The 23,540-nt window shown below is 47.1% G+C and overlaps 1 protein-coding gene across 5 annotated transcripts in view; it reads right to left on the minus strand.

Annotated features, from left to right (window-relative positions):
* Eef2k (eukaryotic elongation factor 2 kinase) overlaps positions 1 to 23,540 on the minus strand; it is a 65,034-nt gene that overhangs the window by 23,802 nt on the left and 17,692 nt on the right. For all 5 annotated transcript variants that reach the window (XM_052200025.1, XM_052200042.1, XM_052200035.1 and 2 more), the window contains exons 3-6: positions 8,221 to 8,321; positions 5,334 to 5,394; positions 2,397 to 2,434; positions 1,806 to 1,977 (exon numbers count right to left, since the gene is read on the minus strand). In XM_052200025.1, the coding sequence (XP_052055985.1) occupies positions 1,806 to 1,977; positions 2,397 to 2,434; positions 5,334 to 5,394; positions 8,221 to 8,321 (372 nt within the window). The remainder of the gene's footprint in view (positions 1 to 1,805; positions 1,978 to 2,396; positions 2,435 to 5,333; positions 5,395 to 8,220; positions 8,322 to 23,540) is intronic.

The raw sequence follows: 23,540 nt of genomic DNA on the forward strand, positions 1-23,540 counted from the left end.
TGAGAAGCTCACCATAGGAAGATTAGGAAACTGATGCAGGCTTGAAGGCACAACCAGAACAAAGGTCCTGGGGCAGGAAATAAGCAAAAAAGGAAGAAAAAGGAGTCCAGAGCAGAGCAAGCAAACAGCTGAGGCCACAGCCCGGGAGCGGGGACTGGGGCTTCTTTTGTTATCATTGTTTGTTTGTTTGTTTTTGAGGCAGGGTCTTACAATGCAGCACTGGCTTGGTCTAGAACTTGCTCTGTAGATCTTAGTGGTCTTGAACTCACAGAAATCCTTCGGCCTCTACCTCCCGAGTGCTGATATTAAAGGTATGTGCTACTACATCAAGCATGTAGCCTCTTTTATTATTATTATTATTATTATTATTATTATTATTAATTTATCCACTTTATATCCCATATATATTTTAAACAACTGTGGCCTCTTGAGTTCATTCCAGGTGTGCTTACAAGACTCAGAGGTTTTGTAAGCGGATGACTGACAAATCCTGCAGGCTTCCTGAAAGTACGGCTTTCCTGAGGTACCCAGGGTCTGTGTCCAATAGCTACTCACACTGTGGATGAAGGACAGAGTCAGAAACCCACGGTTCTCATACCCACAGACAAGAAGTTTTGGTTAGCAGCAAGTCATGTTATAACATGGGGACCAAGGGGCCAAGGAGCCAAGGGGCAGAGGCAATCGGGCAGAGCATAGGAAGGCCTGGATCGGAGCAGAGGCTTCATCTCTGCCTGGGTGGTCAGGTTGGTTAACAAGATTCCTAACAGTCTCAGCATGGTCAGTACCAGCCATGTTGAGAGCTGGATCTAGTTTCAAACAAAACTCATAAAAGGGACCATGAAATGGCTCAGCAGGTAAAGGAGCTTGCCACCAAGCCAATGACTCAGGTTCAGTCCCTGGGCCCACATGGCAAAAGGAGAACACGAACTCCAGAGGGTTGTCCTCTGACCTCCACACATGTGCTATGGCAAGTGTGTGCCAGCCACATCTCAAAGACATTAAAAAAAAAAAAAAACTTATAAAGATCATAAGGAACAAATCTATCTACTTACAGAGATTAAAAATGCTCCAACCACACTGATCTGTTTTTTTTTAATAAATGATCTGCTGCATATAAAGTACAAGGCTTACCATGCCTGCCCCCTCCCAAAATGGTGATTCTGACAACGGGTAGGAAGGGCAATGGGCTGGGCATGGTGGTTGTTATGGTTTGTATATGCTTGGCCTAGAGATTGGCACAATTAGAAGGTGTGGCCTTGTTGTGGGTTGTGGGTGCAGGGCTGGAGGTGGGGTGGGGGTGGGGGAACTGGTTAATATCTTCATCCTAGCTGCCTGGAAGTCAGACTTCCACTAGCAGCCTTTGGATGATGTAGAACCCTCAGCTCCTCCTGCACCATGCATGCCTGGATGCTGCCATGTTGCCTTGATGTTAATAGACTGAACCTCTGAACCTCTAAGCCAGCCCCAATTAAATGTCACCCTTATAAGAGTTGCCTTGGCCATGGTGTCTGTTCACGGCAGTAAAACCCTAACTAGAAGAGTAGTGTATGCTTTTAATCCCCAAATTCCAGAGCCTCAGGGAGGGAGATCATAAGTTCAACACCAGAACAAGATACTGTCTCAAAACACCAGGGGTTGGAGATGTGACTCCATGGTACGACCCTTGCCTAGCATAGGCAAAGCTCAGATTCTAATACCCTCCACCCCCACCCCCCGCACTGCAGAGGGGAAGACAGGGCCCCATGTTTCACCCTCGTGGCCGGCCAGCCACTGGTGTAGGAGGGAGGCAGGTGGGGCTCGAGTACCTGCTTGGGGGGCTTGTGCCGATTGTATTCCTCCCCCCAGAGCTTCGCCTCCATCTGGAGCTGCACATCCTCAAAGTACACACTCCTGTCCACTGGCTCGATGTAGCGTTTTGCCACATAGTTGGAGGCCCCCTTCCACTGCTGGGCATGCAAGAAGTTGGAGAGTTTCTTCCTGGGGAGAAAGACAAGGGGGAGCCTGTCTAGACCTCAGATGCTCACTGAGGACACAACTTTGGGATCTCAGAGCAACCAGAGCCTGTGTGACACAGCTGTGTGGAGGAAGGAAGAGAGTACGGGAAAGGCAGCACCGCCATCCCCACCCCATCCTCCATCCAGAGCCAGAGGGGAAAGGACCAGGGTCTGTGGCCTCCACCCGACTCCCTGTGCCTCCAAACACCCGAGCAGATGAGGACATTCCCTGTCCTTCCAGAGCCCTGCAGCTGGGCCAGTGTGGAGTCCAACAGACACTAGATGGAGAAGAACATGGGCTACAAGGAGACTTAGGCCACTTGTCCCCAGCCTTTGACTGGGAATACCCCAAAGCCCTAGCTTTTAGGAGTCTTGGCAGAAGCCCCAGGCCAAGTCACTTACGTCCTGAAGCACTCCCTCATTGCTCCGCGGCCGAAGGGCTGAAAAGACAGGACAGAGTCATCAGTGCCCACACCCCATGATTCCCCGTCACTGACTTCCCAGTGGGTATCCTGTACTTTACCTCAATCCCAATAACCCTAGGTGGTCCCTCCTGGGCCTCAGTACCAAAGCCAGAGAGGCCTTTCAGCCTGGAGACTGCTGGGATGAAGACTCCAGATAAACCATCTCAACCCGATAGAAGAATGGACGGTGGGACCCAGACACTGGGGAGGGCCAGACAGTATGGGACCCAGATGCTGGGGAGGGGCAGTGCACTACGAGGGGTATTTTCATGGCCTTTGCTTTTCTTCTCTGTTTCCTGGCCACCATCAGGTGAACAGGCCTCCTCTGCCACGTGCTCCAGCCAGGACGTGCTGTGCTCACACAGGTCCAAAGCAACAGGGTCAATAGACCACGAACTGAAAGTTCTGAAATCACAGGCTGAAATGATCCTTTTCCCTTTACATTGATTATGTAAGTCCCATCAGTAATCTGCCACAAAAACCCAAACCAACTAGGTTTATTCTTTCAAGGAAGTATTACACAGCAAAGTAAGAAGTGGAAAATGTCGAGTAAAAGAAGCCATACTCAAGCCAGGCGGTGGTGGCGCATGCCTGTAATCCCAGTGCTTGGGAGGCAGAGGCAGGCGGATTTCTGAGTTTTTGAAGCCAGCCTGGTCTACAGAGTGAGTTCCAGGACAGCCAGGGCTACACAGAGGAACCATCTTGAAAAAACCAAATCCAAAAAACAAAACAAACAAAAAAGAAGCCATACTCAAAGATGCAGTGACAGATGGAGGAGGCAGGGTGAGAGGCTTTGGGATAGCGTGGGATCTTGGATGAGCGGTGACTGAGAGGAGCCTGTGGGGACACTGACTGTGTTCTGCTCCTCAGGGTGCTGCACCAGCGTGCTTTGGCGAACATGCATCAAGACGCATGCTTTGTTTACAGAACGGCTCTAGCTTGACATTGTAAGAGGTCCCCTCACTCTGAGGAAGAGCTCTTTTTTCCAGTCCTGCTTTATTTTTCTTTGCAGGGCCACTGAATGTGTTTGGTAGCTAAAAAACAAAAACAAAAAACAAAACAAAACCCAAAACAGGTGATGCCATCCGTGTAAGTCAGTCCAATGGCAATGACCGACTGAGAAACCTTCAAGACATCTTTGTGTATGAAACGCCTAAACCAGAGCCATCTACAATACAGAAAATGGCCCACTTCCTTCCTGGAGTGGGATGATGAAGGAATGGAGTGAACAGAAGGGTGAAAATGTCTAACAGCAGCCCTGAGCTGGGCCTGGGCTTCCTGGGCAATCCCCAGTCCACTCGGGGATTTGGGCTGGCTTGGTCTTCTGTAGGTTATGTGTGAGTGTCGGATGCCTTGGGATAAGACACAGGAAGGTGGTCCATGTTTCGGCGTGTGTGTCTCTATGAATGTACTAGTGGACTGTGGGTTTAAACAAGTATATGGAGCTGTGTGTGTGGGAGAATGGTGGGGTAGGTTTGATCAGGACACATTATATGCATCTATGAAATTCTAAAACAATAAATTTAAGACAGGGGAAAGGTTCTGGAACTGAGTGGTGACTACTGAGCAACTAAAAAACACTGGATTATATACTCTCCCTCCTCCTTCCTACCTCCTCCTTCCTACTTCCTCCCTCCCTCCCTTCCTTCCTTTCCCTTCCCCCTCCTTCTCTCCCTCCCTTCCTTCCTTCCTTTCTTCCTTCCTTTCTTTCTTTTTTCCTTCCTTCCTTCCTTTCTTCCTTTCTTTCTTTCTTGCTTTCTTGCTTTCTTTCTTTCTTACTGCAGTGCTGGGGATACTTACCAAGGCCTTGAATATGCTAGGCAAGAATGCTACCAATAACCTGCTTTCCAAGCCTGATCTGTGTAAATTAGGTGGGCAGTTTGTATAGTATGAGAGATGCATGGTAATGAAGTAGTATGTGAAGACACGAACTAGTGTGTGGGCAAACTTGCTTGCAGCTAAGCCTGACCAGAGCCACATGATGAAAAGAGAACCAGGAAGACAAAAAAGTCGGCGTGGTGGCCACGCCTTTAAATCCAGCACTTGGGAGGCAGGAGCAGGCAGATGTCTCAGTTCAAGACCAGCCTGGTCTATAGATAGAGTTCCAGGACAGCCAGGGCTACACAGACAAACCACCCTGTCTCAAAATGCACAGACACAGATACACACACACACACACAGAAAGAAAGAAAAAGAAAAGAAAACCAATGGTCACAAGCTGTCCACCGACAGTGCAGCATGCATGCATTCACACACAAACTAATGTAATGATAAGGATAACAGAGCCAGTGGATGGCCCAGCAAGTATAAGTGCTTGCCCCCTGATTAAACCACGTGAATTTGATCCCTAGCATCCACGCAGAGAAAAGAGAAACAAGTTGTCCTCTAATCTCCACAAACATTCTGTGGTACAAATATAAACACACATACACACAAATGCATACACAAAATAAATAAAAATACAATTAAAAACATAATATGTAAATGATAACACAGAAAAATCTCAAAGATGAAAAAAAAATTGAAGTGGGTTCATAGCATGCAAACAGGAGGTGGAGGCAGGAGGACTATGAATTTGAGGCCACAAATTCATACTCCACATCATGAGTGTGATGCTAGCCAGCCTGGCCTGCAAAGGCAGACCTGTCCTTGTCCCTGCCCCTATTTCTGTCTTCCTATTTCTCTGTCTCTCTCTCTCTCTCTCTCATAAACACACATGCATATACACACGCATACACACAATAAATAAGTAAGTAAAAATAAAGTAATATAAAAAGCAAAATTAAGTCAAGCAGGAGTGAAAGGAGGGCACTAAAAACAGCCTGGGAAAGTCCCTGTGGGGCCCTGTCCCCTCTCAGCTCAGGCTTCTGCTTACCTGAGACGCCATCTTGATGAGAACCTCGTCTTTCAGCCATTCCCCGGTGACAGCATTGTACCTACAGAGATCAGAGCTCACCTAGAGCATCCTGGTCCTGCCCCTCTCGCGCTCACACTCTCCTGGGCTTTCTATGGGCCTCAGGACCCAGCCTGCTCTGCACCTGGGCCATCAGGCTTGCTGACCCTTGGCGTGAGCTGTGAACACTCCCCTCCCTCCTTCAAGGACACTTGCCTTTCCTCAGACACATTTATACCTTCTGTGTGGTGTTACCCTTTACGGAGACCTGCACTCCCTGCTGGGCTCCTGTCTGGCTTCTCTGCTCTTTCCTGAGGGTGCAGATCTCATGTCTGTGTTGCTCACCACAGGGCCTTGTGTATAGATGCTTAATAAACACATGCAGGATGGATGACTAGCAATGTGTCCTATAACTGGTCTGTGTAACTGTTAGGTGGCAAGCAGTCCAAGAGCTGAGCTCAAGCTGGACTGCAGGAGGAGCTCTGGATATAGATAGGGACTGCCTGAGACCTCACAGTCACAAGCTGCAGGGCTCAGAGAGGGAGGCAGGCAGGCAGAGTCTCAACTACACTAGGCGCCTGAGCCAGGCACAGACCACACACGGAGATCTATCTCCCAAGAGGTAAGGACTGCAGCAGTGTAGAGAGGGGACAGGGGACAGGGGACAGGGAAGGACTTGCCTCTGAGGCAAGATAAGAGGCTGTGAAAGAGTATGGGGGAAACATGGGGATGTGATAGAGGTGGAGGTGGGAAAGAGATCAGGACTGATTAAGAGACTGAGGGTGTTTGAGGCAGGTGGAGCGAGGTAGAGAGAGGGAAGGAAAAGAGAGAGGGAGACAGGTGGCTTAAGAGGGGGGATGGGAGAGAAACTGAAAAATGAAGGGGATGGGACAAAGGAGGAAGTGAGGTAGGAGGGAGAGGTGGCTCCACAACATCCCCATCTTCCTCCTTCCCAGAGCAGCTCTGGCATCCCCAAGCCGGGTGGGCCTGACACAGGCAGGGCTCCTTATCTCTGTGAGTCACCACAGCAGGATCCAACCCTCATCTCTAACCGGCAGCCTCCGGGCTCAGGATACCCAGACCTGGAAGAACAGGTTTTCAGAGCTGGAACCTGTGCAGGGAGGGACAGAAGCCTCGCAGGCTACCCCAGGCTCAGAGGAGAGGGCTCTGCTAGGCTGTCAATTCGCTTGCGGCCAGAGGGAGACAAATCTTCTACACAGGACTATATATACAGGTAGAGGCTACAGATGCACCACACCCTCACCTCCACTCTGAGACCACCCAGGGGCTGGGGAAGCGGGTCAGTGTGCAACCTTGAGAGGGTCTTGTTTGCTACTCATAACCATTAACAGCTTAAGGCAAGAGTCAGCCAGGACTGCTGCTGAAACAGAATACCAGCTACTTTCAGCAAATAGCCACATTTGAGGTCTGTCTGGGCTGCATAGTAAGTTCAAAGTCAGCCTAGGCAACTTAGGAGGACTGTCTCAAAATAAAAACAAAGGCTGGGAATGTACCCACAGGTAGAGAGGACACTTGTCTGGTATATAAGCAAGCCCCCAGTACGTGTGTGTGTGTGTGTGTGTGTGTGTGTGTATACACACACAAACTATATATATACATATAGTTTGATCCCCAGTAACACAGTAAATGAATGAATGAATGAATGAATGAATGAATGAATGACTAAAATTGCCTAATGTGTCTAAAGTTTATGGAACATTCACTATATGCTGGGTTCTTAAACAGATTGTTTCATTTAATCTCTGCAGAGACCCTGAGATGGTGACAATTTTGGGGCCTGTTTTATAGAAACTGGCTCAGAGGTGAGGTCTCCTGCCTGAGTGTCAGGATTCAAACCCAGGTATATTTAAAGCAGAATCTAACTCTCATCCCCCCTGGAAATAGTTCACAGAGACAGGAAAACCTGTCCTAAACAAAAGGCCAGCTTGTACCAAGACTTTTCATCTTAAAAAGCTACAGCCAAAGAAGGAAGCTTCCGTTTTCAGAATGTTCCAGACAACCACGCCTGGAGTCAAGGGATCAGAATGTTCTAGAAAGCCAGCCATGTTGGCATCCTCTCACTGGCAGTCTGGGTAATATAAACTCAGCCATTTATTTAAGGAATAAACAGTTCAGCCTGGTCTCAGGTCCCTGCTGGGGTTCGAAACCAGAGACAAGCTTGTGTAGGGAACCCCTTTCCTTGAAGATTCCCCAGGGCCTGGGCAGCTTGCTACCCCAGGGCTACTGCAGATAGAAAGAGGGAGAGCCTACTTTCCCCTCACATGCTGGGGTCCCTACTATGCTGACCTATCCTGCTCCCACACTGGGAGGTGGGCTTCCCAAGTAGGAGAGGAGGCACGTGGAGGCTCTACAGCCATCGCCTTGAAGGATGGGAGCAGGAACGAAGGAGAGGACAGAGTGCTAGCCAAAGAAAAGTGATGTCTCTACCAGGACCAGGTGTCAAAACCTGCTTGATACTGTCTGTCTCTACTGGTGTTTGCAAGGACAAGTGTTGGGATGTTGGTGTCACAGGTCAGAAGGAACCTGGATCCCTGAGCTGCCCCGAGGAGCTGCCCAACTCTCAACCAACTTCAAATGGAACATAGATGCACCTTTGCCGCCTCACCCCTCCCCATCTAAAACATTTAGGATCAAAAGTTTTTCACGTTTCAGATTGCTTCCAATTTTAAATGTTTACATAGACTTAACTGGTTGGATCTCTCTAATTCTAGTAATCCCACATGCTGTAAGAATCTGAAATTGGGAACTATATTAGTTCCTTTTCTTTGACCAGAAGCAGGACCCGAACCACCACCCCCCCCAGGGCCCCCGCAAGGACTCCTCGAAGCCCCTGGGACAAACTGCTGACCTGTGCCGAGTAGCATGTTCTGTGGCGATGTCCTCGAGATGGAATTCAGCCCAGGGGTCAGGCATGTGCTTGGCCTTCTCGATCGCATGCTTCCAGGCTTCCTGCAGAAGGCAAAGGGAGCGTGAGGCCCAGGCCAAGGGCAGCCAGCTGCCTCTTCCCCAGTTATGTCCCCCGGGGAGAACTACAGCATCCAAAAGAAAGGATCCCATCCTCTGCCCTATCAAGAACAGTCCCGGAGGGGCCCAGGGTGTTCTCACAGGCTTAGCCTATGGATAGAAGCTGCTGACATGTTAATTACATAATTATTCCCTTCTGCCAAAATGTTGAGAGAGAAAATAAGATCTTCTGAGATCTGGAGAGATGGCTCAGTGGTTAAGAACATGCACTGCTCTTACAGAGGACCTGAGTTTGGTTCTCAGCATCCATATCACAGGGCTCACAGCTGCCTGCAACTCCATCTCAGAAGATCTGTTGTCTTCTAGCTTCTTCAGGCACCTGAGCCCATGCGCATGTACATGTGTATACATGTATACACCCACACACATGTACATACACACACATGTACACACTCACACACACACACACAAATTTTTAAAAATAAAATAAGGGTGCAGGGCAGGTGGATTTCTGTGAGTTTGAGGTTAGCCAGGTCATCAGAGTTTCAGGATGGCCAGACCTATATAGTGAGACCCTATCTCAAATAAATTAAAAAATAAGATAAGATGTGTATGATTTAGGGCCTGGAGTATAGTTTGGTGATAGAGAGCTTGCCTGGAATACAGGAGGCACTCTGAGAAAATGCTCTTTTCTTAATCTGCCAGGGCACCGATTTCCTGATAGAGCACCTTGCAAACAGACTTTTTGTAAAAGGCACTCTGCTAAAAAGCTATACTAGGGGAAAACCAACAACAGAACCCTCATTCCTTAACTTCACCCAGCAGCTCCTCCATGCAGGAATTCTCCACAGAAGCAGAACAGAAGCAGAAATCCCCACAAGATGCATTCTGTGATTTGTCCAACCCAAATCTAAGAGCTACAGCAAGGACTGCTTCATTTAGAAGGCTAAGACAGCTAGGCATATTGGTGCACATCTGTAGACCAAGAACTTGGGAAGCTGAGGCAGATGGACTACCATGGGTTTAAGGCCATCCTAGAAAGTATCAGGGTAGACTGTACTACAAAGATCTATCTCAAAAGAAGAAAGAAAAATGAGGATGATAAAGAGGAGGAGGAGGAGGAAGAGGGAGAGAAGGGAGAGGAAGAAAGGCTGAAAGGGCATTGTGGCATGAGCTAGGGTCTGAGCATGCCCCCTAAACCTTATGTGTTGGAAACTCAATCCCTGACCCCTCCTGTGGATGGTATTTAGAGACGGGAACTTTGGGAGTTGACTAGAGTAGAGGTGGCTAGGGAGCTAGAGCTGGATTCCAGCCCCATGGAGCACCAGTGGCTTCATGACAAGAGGAAAAGATGGGGGTCAATACAGCCACTGCACCTGGTCACATGATGCTCTCTGCCCTATGGTGACTCAGCAGGACAAGGACGCTAGATGCGTGGAAGATGCAGGGATCCAATCCTACAAGCTAAATACTCTTCTAGTTAACAAGAAGTTTTTAATTAGTCGGGCAGTGCTGGTGCACACCTTTAATCCCAGCACTTGGGAGACAGAGGCAGGTAGATCTCTTGAGTTTGAGGACAACCTGGTCTACAGAATGAGTTCTAGGACAGCCAGGGCTACACAGAGAAACTCTTGTCTCAAAAAAAAAAAAAAAAAAAGAAAAAGAAAAAAAGAAAAAAGAAAAAAACGTTTTTAAAGTTTTTAATTAATTAATTGTCTCCTCCTCTACCTTTTCCTTTCTGAGACAGGGTTTTAAAGTGTTGCCTTCGCTATCCTGGAAAACTCTATTTAAACAGACCAGGCTGGCCTCAGACTCACAGAGATCTGCCTGCCTCGGCCTCCCAAGGGCTGGGATTAAAAGTGTGTGCCAAGATACCCAGCCAGCAGCTATTCTTTATAAATTATCCTGTCTGCTGTCTTGTTGCAGCCATGGAAAACAGACAGACCCAGCATCTTCCCATTTTTAACTTTCTTCATTCAATCCATTGTATTGCTTTGGGGAAACCAAAGTGGACTCTTCCCTGCCCTTTCAGAAGCAGGGTGTTTCTTAGTCCATGGTGTTGTCTTCCTAAGAAACTCAAATCTTTGCCTCAGAGAAACTTAAATCTTTGCTCGGTGGCCTCCCAAGAAGTACGAAGACCCAAACTCCTTTCCAGGCCAGTGGATCCTCCCTAGTGGGGAGGATAATGGGTAAGACTGGGCATCATCTGGGCGAAACAGGACAGAAGGAGCTCTGAGATAGGGAAGGGGCAGTCAAGGGACAGCAATTTTAGACTTTGTCACCATGGTGTCCCTCAGTATCCTGGCCATCCTTGGAAGATTTCCAGCTTTCCACCCTCCTAGCTTGAACCCCTCACGGGACCCTGTTAAAAATAGAATAAGCCAGGGAAAGGAGATGAGACCACACACACACACACATACACACAGAGCCAGGGATCTCTTACAGGAGGCTTTCCAATCTCTGCAAAGTCTGTAATTTTTTTCCCCTTCTAGTCTGAAAGCTACTTTAGGATTAATGAAAACTACTTGGCAAATATAGAAGAGTCCAGTCCACCATAGTTCCAACACCCCAGTAGCCACGGTCTGAACCTTCAGTGAGTTTTGTACTATGCATTTTTAAAAATAAGATTGGAATAACATAGCAAATGCAAATTACAACCTTGGGGTAAGATCCTCTGGGTCTTCATATTTTATTTAGTGGTCCTAACTGCCCCCACAACAAAAGGATCATCTGTTCCACATGAAAAGCACAAGCACTCTGGAATTCTGAATTAGAAAGCAGAAGTCCTCCGATAGCCCTTCCTGGGCTGACACGTGCTGCGGACACTCAGCAAGTTTCCTCTCTGCCTTTGCTAAGATGTGCGTCAGGGGCAGCATGCCTCGCTCTGTTAGGAATCCTACTCTCTGCACTCAGCACTCAGTCTTAGGTGGCCCTTCCAGTCTTATGTACAGACTGCTAGCTGACCTAGCACCCTTCCCGGGCCGTGGGACACAGAGCTGTAGGTGTATCCTATGTATGCTTTTGCCTCCAGGAGATCAGACTTGGATGTCTTCCAGTATGTCCCAGTACAAACAGTGCTGACTCCAGCATTTCTGTCTCTGCAACTCTGCATGCTTGTGCAATCTCAGTAGGATATATATATATATATATATATATATATATATATATATATATTTTGCTTTCAATGTAATTGCTGGGCCAGATCTAAAGTCTGGGGGCCTGGGAAACAGGTCAGTGTAGCAGAGTGCTTGGCCCTGGACTCAGTCCTCAGCATGAAACAAATGAAAAAATAGAAATTGCACCCGCGCCCCCCCCCCCAAAAAAACGTTTTTGGTAAGTTACATTCCAAAGAGCAGTGAATCCATCACTCAAATCTTAAAGGGAAAGTATGTCAAGCAAGTGTAACACTTGCAGGTTTGCTACAGTGTGGATAATGCACTGGGTGAGTTTGTAGCTGCAGAAATGGCTTCTCACCCCTTAAGCTTGCATTCCTTTTTTTCCCCTCTTATGAATGACTCTCAGCAAGCAGCTTTGCTGACATCTGAGCCAGTTCCTGAATTCCCTGTACTTTACAAGGTATGTCACTGTCCTCTCTTATAGTCCAGCTCTGGAAATGGCTCATCTGTCTGTCTGGGGAGATAGGGGCTGCCTGCCCTTCCGAGCATGTCTATACTCGTGGAGACTCGGTTCTCTGGCTGTCTATCTTCAGTGATGACTCCACCACCAGCGACAAGGGCTGTCCCGTGGGGGGAGGGGAAGTCACCTGGCTAGGCTCTGTAGCTCCAACCAAAGCAACAACAGTTAAGGTGTTGGGGCTGTGGCCAATCAGTACAGCGCTCGCTTAGCACACATGAGGCCTCAAGTTCCATTCCAAAAACTGCTAAAAGACAAAACCAAACAACAAACTAGGAAGAAAGTACTTTACAGGTGGCACTTGGGGGGGGGGCACAAAAATCACCTCTTCCCAAACTTCACCAGCCACAGATGGCTTTAATGTAACTGACTTATTTCTAAGACAGGTTCTCACTACAGAAAACTGGCCCCTTTCCGCATAATTTTTACAATGAGAATATAGTCCAGGAATGCATGTGTTCTCTCTCTCTCTCTCTCTCTCTCTCTCTCTCTCTCTCTCTCTCTCTCTCTCTCTGTCAGTGAGAGTGAATGTGTATGTGAGAGGGTGAATGTGTATGTGTGTGTGTGCGTACATGCACTCTCTCTCTCTGTCTCTCTCTCTCTCTCTCCCCCCACCCCCCTATTTTGCTGAGAACTGAACCTATGGCCTCATGCATACCAGGCAAGCATTCTACCATTGAACTATACTGTCAGCCCTACAAGTGTAAACCAAAGTCAACAAACAAAAGTCACTAACGTAAATGAGTCTCTGTAGATGCTGCTAGGAATGAAGCCGGGGTCTCACACAGGCTAGCACACGCTCAAGTACCGCGCGACACTCCCAGCAATTAGATGATTCTTAGTCTCCACCAGCTCAGAATTCTCTAGTTCAAACGATTTCAAGTCTCACCTGCTGAGTAGGCAAGTTAATTTTACAGGTGCTGAAGGTTTGTCATAAAAAGAGGACTGAGCCGGAAAGAACAGCGTACAAATGCAGCCCTCTGAGTTCAAAGTCAGCTAGCAGTGTGGCAAGACCTTGTCTCAAAAAACGAAGACTGGCTCAGTGGTTAAAGCACCGACTTCCCGAGGTTCTGGTCTAAGTGTCAGCGTACATATGGTAGCTCACAAGCATCTCTAACTTGAGTTCTAAGGGATCCAATGTTCTCTTTTGACCATATGGTGCACAGATACATAACAGATAAAACACCCATCATGTAATTAAAAACAAATCTTTTTTAAGGAGGGGAGAATAGAAGGGAGACAGCTATTTGACATTGTGAGCTCAAACTCTGGGACTCATTGTAGAAGGGGGAACAGATTTCCACAAGTTATCCTCTGACGCCCACATATGTGTGATGACAGAGTAACTCAAGCCCCCACATACAGAGCACACCCAAGTCTCCACACAAGGAAGTTTAAAAACGGAATAGTAAGGTTTGTTTCTTCTAAGAATATAAAACAAAAGTAAACAAACAGAATCTCGACACTACAAACACATTTCCTGGAAGACTTAGAGTGATGCTAGAACATGCCAAGTATCTTTTCAGCCCTTGGCACAAGTGACAAAGGGACTGGGTTTTTTATTCTTGTTTTGGTTTGAATTTCAAGACATGGTCTCATGTGTTCCAGGCTAGCCTCAAACTTGATATAGCCCAGGATGACCTTCAACTTCTGATCATCCTGCCTCCACCTCCGCAAGTGTTGGGGTTACAGGTGTGTACCGCCACACTGGGTTTATGCAGGGCTTGAACCCAGGACTTCATGCACTCTAGCCAAGCCCTCTCTGCCTTCTGAGCTACAGCTACCACCCTTGTTTTCACTTTGTTATGTTATTTCCATGGTCAGGGCAATCAGCCATTTATGAAGCATCCGGGGACTGGCTGAGCCTCCCTTCAATGATCAGCTGCCCCATAATAAACGTTCTGTCCACGTGGAGATCCCAAGAAACACAACACTGAGTCAGCCCTCTCCCTCCCGGAGAAGAAAAGAGGACTTACACCAGACTCTGTAGGAAAAGCAGGAAGGAGTGAAGGATCACAGCCAAGCTAGGGGGGAGGAGAGCAACAGTGTGTGTGTGGCTATCACGTGCACTTAACAGCTTTATACACGCATCCGTGGAAAGGAGCGCTTCAGACAGCTGTGAAATATTGGTGAGATATTGGAAACTGTCAACGCATCTCACAGATTCTAAGAAACCAAATGTCTTAGTTAGGGTTTTACTGCTGTGAACAGACACCATGGCCAAGGCAACTCTTCTAAGGACAACATTTAATTAGGGCTGGCTTACAGGGTCCGAAGTTCAGTCCATTATCCTCAGGGCAGGAGCATGGCAGGTATGGTTCAGAAGGAGCTGAAAGTTCTGCATCTCCATCTGAAGGCTGCTAGTAGAAGACTGGCTTCCAGGCAGCTAGGATGAGGGTCTTAAAGCCCACTCCCACAGTGACACGCCTACTCCAACAGGGCTACACCCTCTAACAGTGCCACTCCCTGATCCGAGCATATACAACCCATCACACCAAAGAAACCACAATATTAAAGCACCTGCGTGCAACAGTCCATCCTAGAGCAGAAAGGTGACATTTGTTTCTTTCCAGTACTAGGGATGAACCAGGTGACATTCGTTTCCTTCCAGCACTGGGGATGAACCAGGGCCTCCCTTATGCCAGGGAAGCACTCTGCCACTGAGCTAACCCCAGGGAAGCACTCTGCCACTGAGTTATTCCCAGGGAAGCACTCTGCCACTGAGTTATCCCCAGGGAAGCACTCTGCCACTGTGCTAACCCCAGGGAAGCACTCTGCTACTGAGTTATCCCCAGGAAAGCACTCTGCCACTGTGCTAACCCCAGGGAAGCACTCTGCCACTGTGCTAACCCCAGGAAAGCACTCTGCCACTGTGCTAACCCTAGGGAAGCACTCTGCCACTGAGTTATCCCCAGGAAAGCACTCTGCCACTGTGCTAACCCCAGAGAAGCACTCTGCCACTGTGCTAACCCCAGGGAAGCACTCTGCCACTGTGCTAACCCCAGGAAAGCACTCTGCCACTGTGCTAACCCTAGGGAAGCACTCTGCCACTGAGTTATCCCCAGGGAGGCACTCTGCCACTGCACTATCCCCAGCCTTCCTTGTGTTTGTGTGTGCTCAGCCCGAGCCTGCTACCAGGACTGGGATTCCCAGGACCCACGTGGTAGAAGGAAAAGAACTAAGTCCAAGTTATTCTTTGAGCTCATACACATGTCATAGAATGTGCTTGCTTCTCTCTCTCTCTCTCTCTCTCTCTCTCTCTCTCTCTCTCTCTGTCACCTTCTCTCTCTCTCATACACAGTATATAAATAATTTTAACAAGTAAAATAAGCGGGCATAGTGGCAGATGCCTTTAATCCCAGCATTCAGATGGCTGTGAGTTCAAGGCCAGCTTGGAAAAGAAAGCCCATGGGCAGCCAATGCTACAGGTCCTTCCTCAAGACAAATCAATCGATCAAACAAAAAATCCAAAAGAAATTCCTGTTTGCAAGGAGCATCTACAATTGGTCTCCCTAACTTTTGGGGTGCAGAGCCCTGGTCAAGAAGAGGTAAAGATGGAAATAATAAAAAAATCAAAGCAACAGCATTCACTAGTCACAAGAGTGAGGTAACGCCATGGCCTCTTGGGGCCCTCCTTCCCCCCTGCTGCCCAGGAAGCATTCTACCAGCTTCTCATGGCAATATATGAGGGGAGAGAGCTCGGTGGGAGGATTTCAGGTTCAGAGACAAGGGAAGTTTGGAAGTGTGAGACTCAGCCAGAAGGAAGCTTTGCCCTGGCTGGCAAAAGAAGTTGACTACAGTTACTAGGCAACCTTCTTAGCCACTCCTTGGAATGGGTCTATGTCTCCAGCCTAACAGGATGAGTCAGTGGGAAAGGCCATTTGTCATGACCTTGATGACTGAGTGTGATCATAGGATCTCCCTTCTACCAAGTCCTGTAAGTCCTCTGACTTCTATATGCATAGCATAGCACATAATAAATAAATAAATAAATACATACATACATACAACATATATACATAAATATATAAATAAATAGCTGTATTACTTTTTAAATCTAGAAAGGCAAGCTCCTGGAGACAGACAGTAGATTATTGGTCATGAGGGCTAGGGGCTGGATAGACTAAAGATGTAGGTGACGCCTGAGGAACAGCCTTCCACAGAGCTATAGAGATGGATGCGGGATTTTATGAACACACCAAAAGCCACTGAATTGCACATTTAAATGGGTAAGGTGAATGGCATTGGGTTATATTTTCACAAGGTTTTTAGGAAAAAAATGAGAATAAGAGAATGGAGGGACGCCCTTGTCAATAAATAGCTGTGCACACTGCAGGAAGCCATTCAGCACACTCCTTGGTATATATGAGCCCCTACAGCAGGGTTGCAACCTCCTTACAACTCCTCCTGTGGCCCAGACTCCGGCTCCCCACATAGCATCCCTGCCTAAGCCAGCAGGACTCTTTTTCAACTGGTCAGCAGGCTTTCATCTTGCAGGAGAGCAAAGCTTTTCCGGTCTCTTTATTATTTTAAGATACAAGAGACTGATCCCAGGGCCTCGAGCTTACAAGGAAAGCACTCCAGCCATCCAGCCACAGATCAATCCCTTAAGCTTTGTTTTCTGGACTGCATTCCTGAAGCACAAAACCCTGGCTTACTTTCTATGGTCACAACTGAGGCCTGAGGCTGCCAGGGTGGAACCTCAATGCTTTATTTAGATAGGGACACTTCTCTGTCCAGTGAGTCAGCACACGCTGGCTCACCGGTGTCATTCAGGAGTGACAGTAGTCTCCCCAACCCCCCCCCCCCACCTCCCGCTACTAGAACCGCCCTCAGTGCACTAACAGCACGTATACAATTGAAGATGCGAAGGTGTAGCACCAGGTGTGCACAGGTGCACAGCAGTTCCTGGTACACCCAGCCATCCCCACACCATTTTAAAGTTAAGTCTCTGCCCAGTCATTCTACTGCTAGTAAGTGCATTCTCTGGGTGAGTGTATCCCTGCATAGGCAAAGACTTCTGTACAAGGAAACACTGTCCTCCAGAGAAATGAAATTCAGCCATTAAAGGCAACAAGCAAATAAATGAAGTCCTGGGCCGGATCACAAACACTGGGGAAAAAATACAATTAAAAACAAACCACGCCGATCTAGCCAAGATACAAATTGCAGTTATTACCAGCAGGACTCAGGCAGGATCTCCAGGGAGGGAACACAGTCCTGCCATCTCCCAGGCACGTGACCTCATTTCCATTTAGCATCTGGCAAACTACCAGCTGTCTGGGCTATAGGGATCACTGTGTACATGGTACTGAGTAAGGCACGTACTGCAGAGCCTGCCCAGACCACAGCCAAGCTACGGAAGTTAGAGTTCACGTCAGCTCCCAAGGGGACTGGGAGGCTGGCCACCAGGGTGGAAACCCAGCAATAATTCTCCTTGAGGACAAAGGGAAGAAAAGCAGGGTGCAAACACACCCTCACAGACCTGGGCTGAGGTGGGAGGCACACTTTCACTTGTTTAAATGATACAGCTTAGATTGTTTTACTTTGTACATACATAATGTATGTACATACATACATTATGTATGTCTTCTGATTATATATGTCATAAAATTTATTTTTAAGTTTGCATATATAAGGGCTACAGAGACAGTTCAGCAGTTAAGAGCACTAGCTGTTCTTTGCAATAGACAGAGGTTTGATTCCCAGCATGTACATGTTGGCTCAAAACTCCAGTTCTCTGGGATCCCATACCCTCTTCTAGCCTCCAAGGACAAAAGTGATGTGCGTGTGCTCACACAAACACACACACACACACACACACACACAGGTGAAATAAAAAAAAACATATTTTAAAAGTTTACATGTGCCGGGCGGTGGTGGTGCACGCCTGTAATCCCAGCACTCTGGGAGGCAGAGGCAAGCGGATTTCTGAGTTCGAGGCCAGCCTGGTCTACAGAGTGAGTTCTAGGACAGCCAGGGCTATAAAGAGAAACCCTGTCTCGAAAAAACCAAATCCAAAAAAAAAAAAAAAAGTTTACATGTGTGAATTTGCAATACATAAAATGCATTTGCTTACATTTATGTATATACATATACACACAAAGAGTTTGTGACTATATTTGCAAATATTTAAAGTATGTGTGTGTGTGTTATTATGCTATTTGCAGTAAGGAGGAACAATTCACTGACATTTTTCTCAAAGAGTTGCTGTTTAATGGTAGTACACTGGTCTAGAATGTAACAATCTCTCTAAGTTTCAATCCCTAGCACTTCAAAAAAAAAAAAACTCTTTCAAAAGGACTGAATTGGCACTGGTAAAACAGCTAAAAGGGTGAGGTCACACTTGTCCTGCAAGCATGGTAACCCCACTGGATTCCTGGGTCTTGAAAGTGGAAGAGAAGCCATTATAGAAAGTTGTCTTCTGATCTCCACACAAATGCCAGGGCACATAAACATGGGCATATACACACAGTAATTGAATAAAGAAGTAGATTTTAAAAAATAAGCCAGGCGGTGGTGGTGCACGCCTGTAATCCCAGACCTCTGGGAGGCAGAGGCAGGTGAATTTCTGAGTTCAAGGCCAGTCTGGTCTCGAGAGTGAGTTCCAGGACAGCCAGGGCTACACAGAGAAACCCTGCCTCGAAAAATACCAAAAAAACCACACTAAATAAATAAATAAATAAATAAAATAAAAATAAGATGGGCAGTGGTAGTGCACACATTTAATCCCAGTACTTGAGAGGCAGAGGCAGGTGGATTTCTAAGTTTGAGGCCTGGCTAGTCTACAGAGTGAGTTCCAGGACAGCCAGGGCTACACAGAGAAACCCTGTCTCAAAAAAACCAAAAATAAATAAATAAATAAATAAATAAATAAATAAAAATTTAAAAATTTGTAGTAGGGGAGGGGAGCAGAAAATGTAGAAGTGCCCAGTGTGGTGGCACACTCTTACAGTCCAAGCACAAGGGAGGTGGTCTGGTCAGGAGCTCCAGGCCGTTCAGGGACAGTCTGAGGCCACCCTGAGCATCAAGAGGCCCTCTCTTACAATGCCTAGGGCTCATGCCTTTACTCCCAGCACTTGAGGGGCAGAGGCATGGTCAGTTTCTGACTTCAAGGCCAGACTGGTCTACAGAGCAAGTTCCAGGACAGCCTGGGACACACAGAGAAATCCTATCAAGACACAAACACACCCTCCACAAAAAAAAAGCTCAAACTGTGGGAAGGTTGGGGAACAGATTTGGGAGGAATGCAGGAGGAACAGAAGTAAATTAAATCAAAATTCTTGAAATGAATAGGATTCTCAAAGAATAGATTCTTCGAATTAAAAACTGTTGGGACTTAAACCAACCAATCAAACCAGAAAATGCAGAACTCTGTGCAAGGCGTAGAAAAGAAAAGTCACCCATCTGATCCTGTCCTAAAGTAATCTTTCATGGTGATACTTTACCTTAATCAATCAATCAATCAATCAATCCCAAACTCTCTCCCTCTCTGAACACTTTACATAACTAAGTCCTGGGGCTGGGGCCTTGTCTCGCGCATGCAGGATAAACCTCCTCGGAGGGAAGGCTGGTATCTCCTGAGCAGCCTTCTGTGTGATTCAGTCCGATCCCTTGGGAACATGGGTACTGACAGAATCTGACAATTCACAATACATACTCAGTACCTGCTAGGGCCTGTTTCTTGAAGGAAGGCCAGATGGTCATTTTGGTTAAACAGCTGAGGTTATCATGTCAACAGTAAATAAATTAAAAAAAAAATACCTATTAAGTGCCAAGGGAAATGAGGTTGGAAACTAAGCTATGGTCTTTCCCTGGACCCTCCCAACCCCACCCCTATCCCATGGCAACATTCAGTGAGCAATGCAGACTTAATCCGCCCTACACCTGGTTCGGATTTTTACCAAGTGCTTCTTATTGGTCTACAAGTTAAAGGAACGGTGAGCCATCCAATAGTCCCAGCCTGCAATTAGGAGCTGACTCATGGAGTGACACTGAGCACTGACAGATGCTCGCTCGAGGAGTCTGCTGAGAGCCCAGGGAACACCCGGGGGAACTCTGCAGAGTTTAAGGCTGAACAACTCTCTCTTTAATTGCTGTCTTAAGGATGGGGGGTAGCTTAGCCTAACTTTTTGAGTTTCCAAGGGGGCGGGGGTGGGACAGGAGGAGAGTTGGGGATCCTTCCTCTGAGCCACACCCCTCCGTGAAAATAGTCATAGATACTGTTTGTAAGACAGTTACACAATAATGTCACTCACTTTAAAATCACTCTCTGTTAGAACCACAGTGTGTCATTTCAAGAGGCCCCTCTGCCTGGGCTTTGGAGCGGTTAGTGCGCAACCCCTTCTAGCTGTCTCTGGAGTTGGAAGTCAGGAGAAGGCAGAAGCTGGAGGTGGAGGGCTGAGCCGGGGGAAGGGCTGCAAAGCTGCCCAGGAATGGGGCACGAGATAAACTAGAACCTGCCCTCCTTTCCGGGCCCCACAAACCCAGAGGAGCTTGGTTATCTCTGGAGCTACGTGCTGGAGAGTGAGTTAAGCTAGAACTCTAGCCCCTAGGAGGAAAACCAAAAAACACAACAACAACAAAAAACCTACCCAACATCTGGAAGAACTAAAATTACAAATTTTCTAAAAAACAAAACAAAAACCCAAATTCTGAAAGCAACAACCATAACAACAAAACAAATTCTGAAGTCACAGGATGGTTTCCATTGCAACGCTCAATGTAGTAACAGGTATTTTGCTTCTAATTTTAATTCATTGTGAACAACAACCAAATTAAACAAGGGTAATAGCACTCACTATGTTTTCACTTTTTTATTTATTATTATACAGATGTTGAGGCAGGATAGAAAGAGAACCATCAGCTGAGAGCCAAGAACCTCCCCACAACAATGAACATGTCCCACACAAGCTGCTCACAGAGTTAAGTTTCCTTTCATAGAGAGAGATTTTAGACTAAGTAACAATGTCCAAGGCTTAGGCCTGAAAGCACAGGACCTTGGGTAAAGAGCTTCTACCATCTCCCCGATGATCTCCAACAAAACTGTTTTCAATAATGAAGACAAGATGTCTTGCCCGCTGTACCCTTGTGAGACGGACAGTAATCCGGCAGGCGCCCCTCAGGAAACACCCAGTGATCTCATTTACATTTCTAAGCGACTCTTCAAACTTCACCTAAACCCAGCATGTGACTGTTGTAAAACAACAACAACCACAGAGAGAGCCTAGCAGCAGGTAGAGCCTAGCAGCAGGGACCTGCAGCCCTGCAGCGGGGCAGCACCTCATCTGTCGCATCACGTGCCTAAGGCCGGGCACGTGCCTCAGTCTGTCTGTACACCCACGATCAAGCTGTTAGCCGTGTGTCTTTCCTTCCGAGCCCTTCTCTTTCTCCGCACCCTGGTGCTGAAGCCTGTGGTAAATCATCTTTATCTGGCCTGGGGACAGTGAGTCCCCAGCAGCCATGTCACAAGCCATGCAGGCATGGCAGCCACCTGTGAACCCAGAACTCAGGAGAACCTCGCTAGCCAGGATCAGTAGAATTCATAGAGACCCTGCCTCTATGACCAAAATGGATAGTGACAGAAAAAGACATCCAATGTCATATACACACACATTCACACACACTGACACACACCTAATCACACAATCACATACATGTGAACACGTATGCTGCACACATATATGCAAAAACAAACAAACAAACAAAAAAAAAAAAAACCAAAAAACTTCAAACCTTTATTAAAGCCCCAACCCTGCTGGGCATGGTGGTGGTGCACACCTTTGATCCCAGCACTGGGAAGGCAGAGGCAGACTGATCTCTCTGAGTTTGAGGCCAGCCTGGTCTACATAGTAAATTGCAGACCAGCCAGAGAGCTACATGGTAAGACCCTTTCTAAAAGCAAAGACCAAAACCAATCCTGCTTCATAAACTGGCTAACCCTGAAATTCTTCTCTAAGCTGAAGCCATGAATCAGGAGATAAGGTCCTTATGGGTCTAGGGGATTCCTCAGACTCGGGGTGACAGGGGAGAGTTGCTTTCCGTGTCTGTTCCAGCAAACACTGACAAGATCCAAGGCAGAGAACTTCCAAAGTTAGTTTGTATCAGATTTAGGAGAGCGTGGTTAATTAATGCAAAGGACTTCTGTGTGTGCTGGGAATGGAACACAGGGCCTGTATGAGCCAAGCACGTATTCTATCTCCAGTAATTTCTCAGTGATAAATAAATGGTTAGCGCCATGTAGAATTAGAAAAGGAAGTGCTAAATATTAAACCCCTACAGTATGCACACAATCTAAGATGCCACACTGCACTCAGCTGATATCAAAAACATTAGAGGCCATAAATGCAACTGACTTAAAGCATGGAATTCCGTGCCTAAGCGCACACCCATTGAATGGTTTTCAATAAAAGCATGAGGTCCAATACATATTTTTGTTTGTTTTGTCTTTTAAAAAAAAATCTTTAAAGATTCATCTGTAAAATGTTTATGTATGTGTATATATGTGCATATGTATGCCAGCTGTGTACAAGGGTGCCCGGGTCAGAAGGAAGCATTAGACCCCTTAGAACTGGGGTTAGGCAGCAATGAGCAGGCTGAAGAGGGGGCTGGGCTTCAAACTTGGGTAGTTTGCAAGAGCGGCGTGCATTCCTGGCAGATGAGCCGTTTTCCCACTCTATTTGGTCATTTTCAAAGACAAGGACTCCCGTCCCAGGCTGGTCTCAATCCTGAGATAGAGCTGATAGTGACCTTGAACTGGGATCCTTACATGATGCCAGGGAAGGAACCCAGGACTTGATGTGTGCTAAGCAAGCACTCAGCCGCCTGAGCTGCCTCTCCAGACCAAAATACACGCTTACTGAAATTCTAAAGAGCACTTTACAGGAAGTCCATCAGCAACAGTCACTAGGCCCCTGAACGTGGGAAGGGTGTGGGCAGTGGTCCCCTTTATCTGCGGCTTCCTAGTCTCTGGTTTCAGTTACTTGTGGCCAGTGAGATAGCCGGAAGCATCTACTTGTATGCAGTACCATAGGGTGTCTAGAGAGAAAGAGAGAGACTGCATGTCCACACTTTACAGTTTGTTCTGGTTCGGTTCTTTGCAGGGCTGGAGATGGTACCCAGGGCCTTGTATATGGGCAGCAAGTGCTTTCCAACGAGCTACCCCCCCATTATTATTATTATTATTAATGTAGTTATTATTATTATTATTAGTGACTGTTAATCTCCTAATGTGTTTAGTTCATGACTTAAACCTTTATCATAGGTCTGAGTGTGGAGAGGGCAGAAGGTTGGGCACTACTTACACCTCACACATCCCCAGCAGTCTTAGAATACACTGCTCATGGATAAGGAAGGAGTATCCAAGGCTGGGGTCCACACCTATAATCTCAGCACTTGGGAGGTAGTAGCAGGAGGTTCAAGAGTTCAAAGTCAGGGCTGGAGAGATGGCTCAGAGGTTAAGCACACTGACTGCTCTTCCAAAGGTCCTGAGTTCAAATCCCAGCAACCACATGGTAGCTCACAACCATCTGTAATGAGATCTGACACCCTCTTCCAGTGTGTCTGAAGACA

Source organism: Apodemus sylvaticus, chromosome 1, assembly GCF_947179515.1.
Source record: "Apodemus sylvaticus chromosome 1, mApoSyl1.1, whole genome shotgun sequence".
Classification (NCBI taxonomy): domain Eukaryota; kingdom Metazoa; phylum Chordata; class Mammalia; order Rodentia; family Muridae; genus Apodemus; species Apodemus sylvaticus.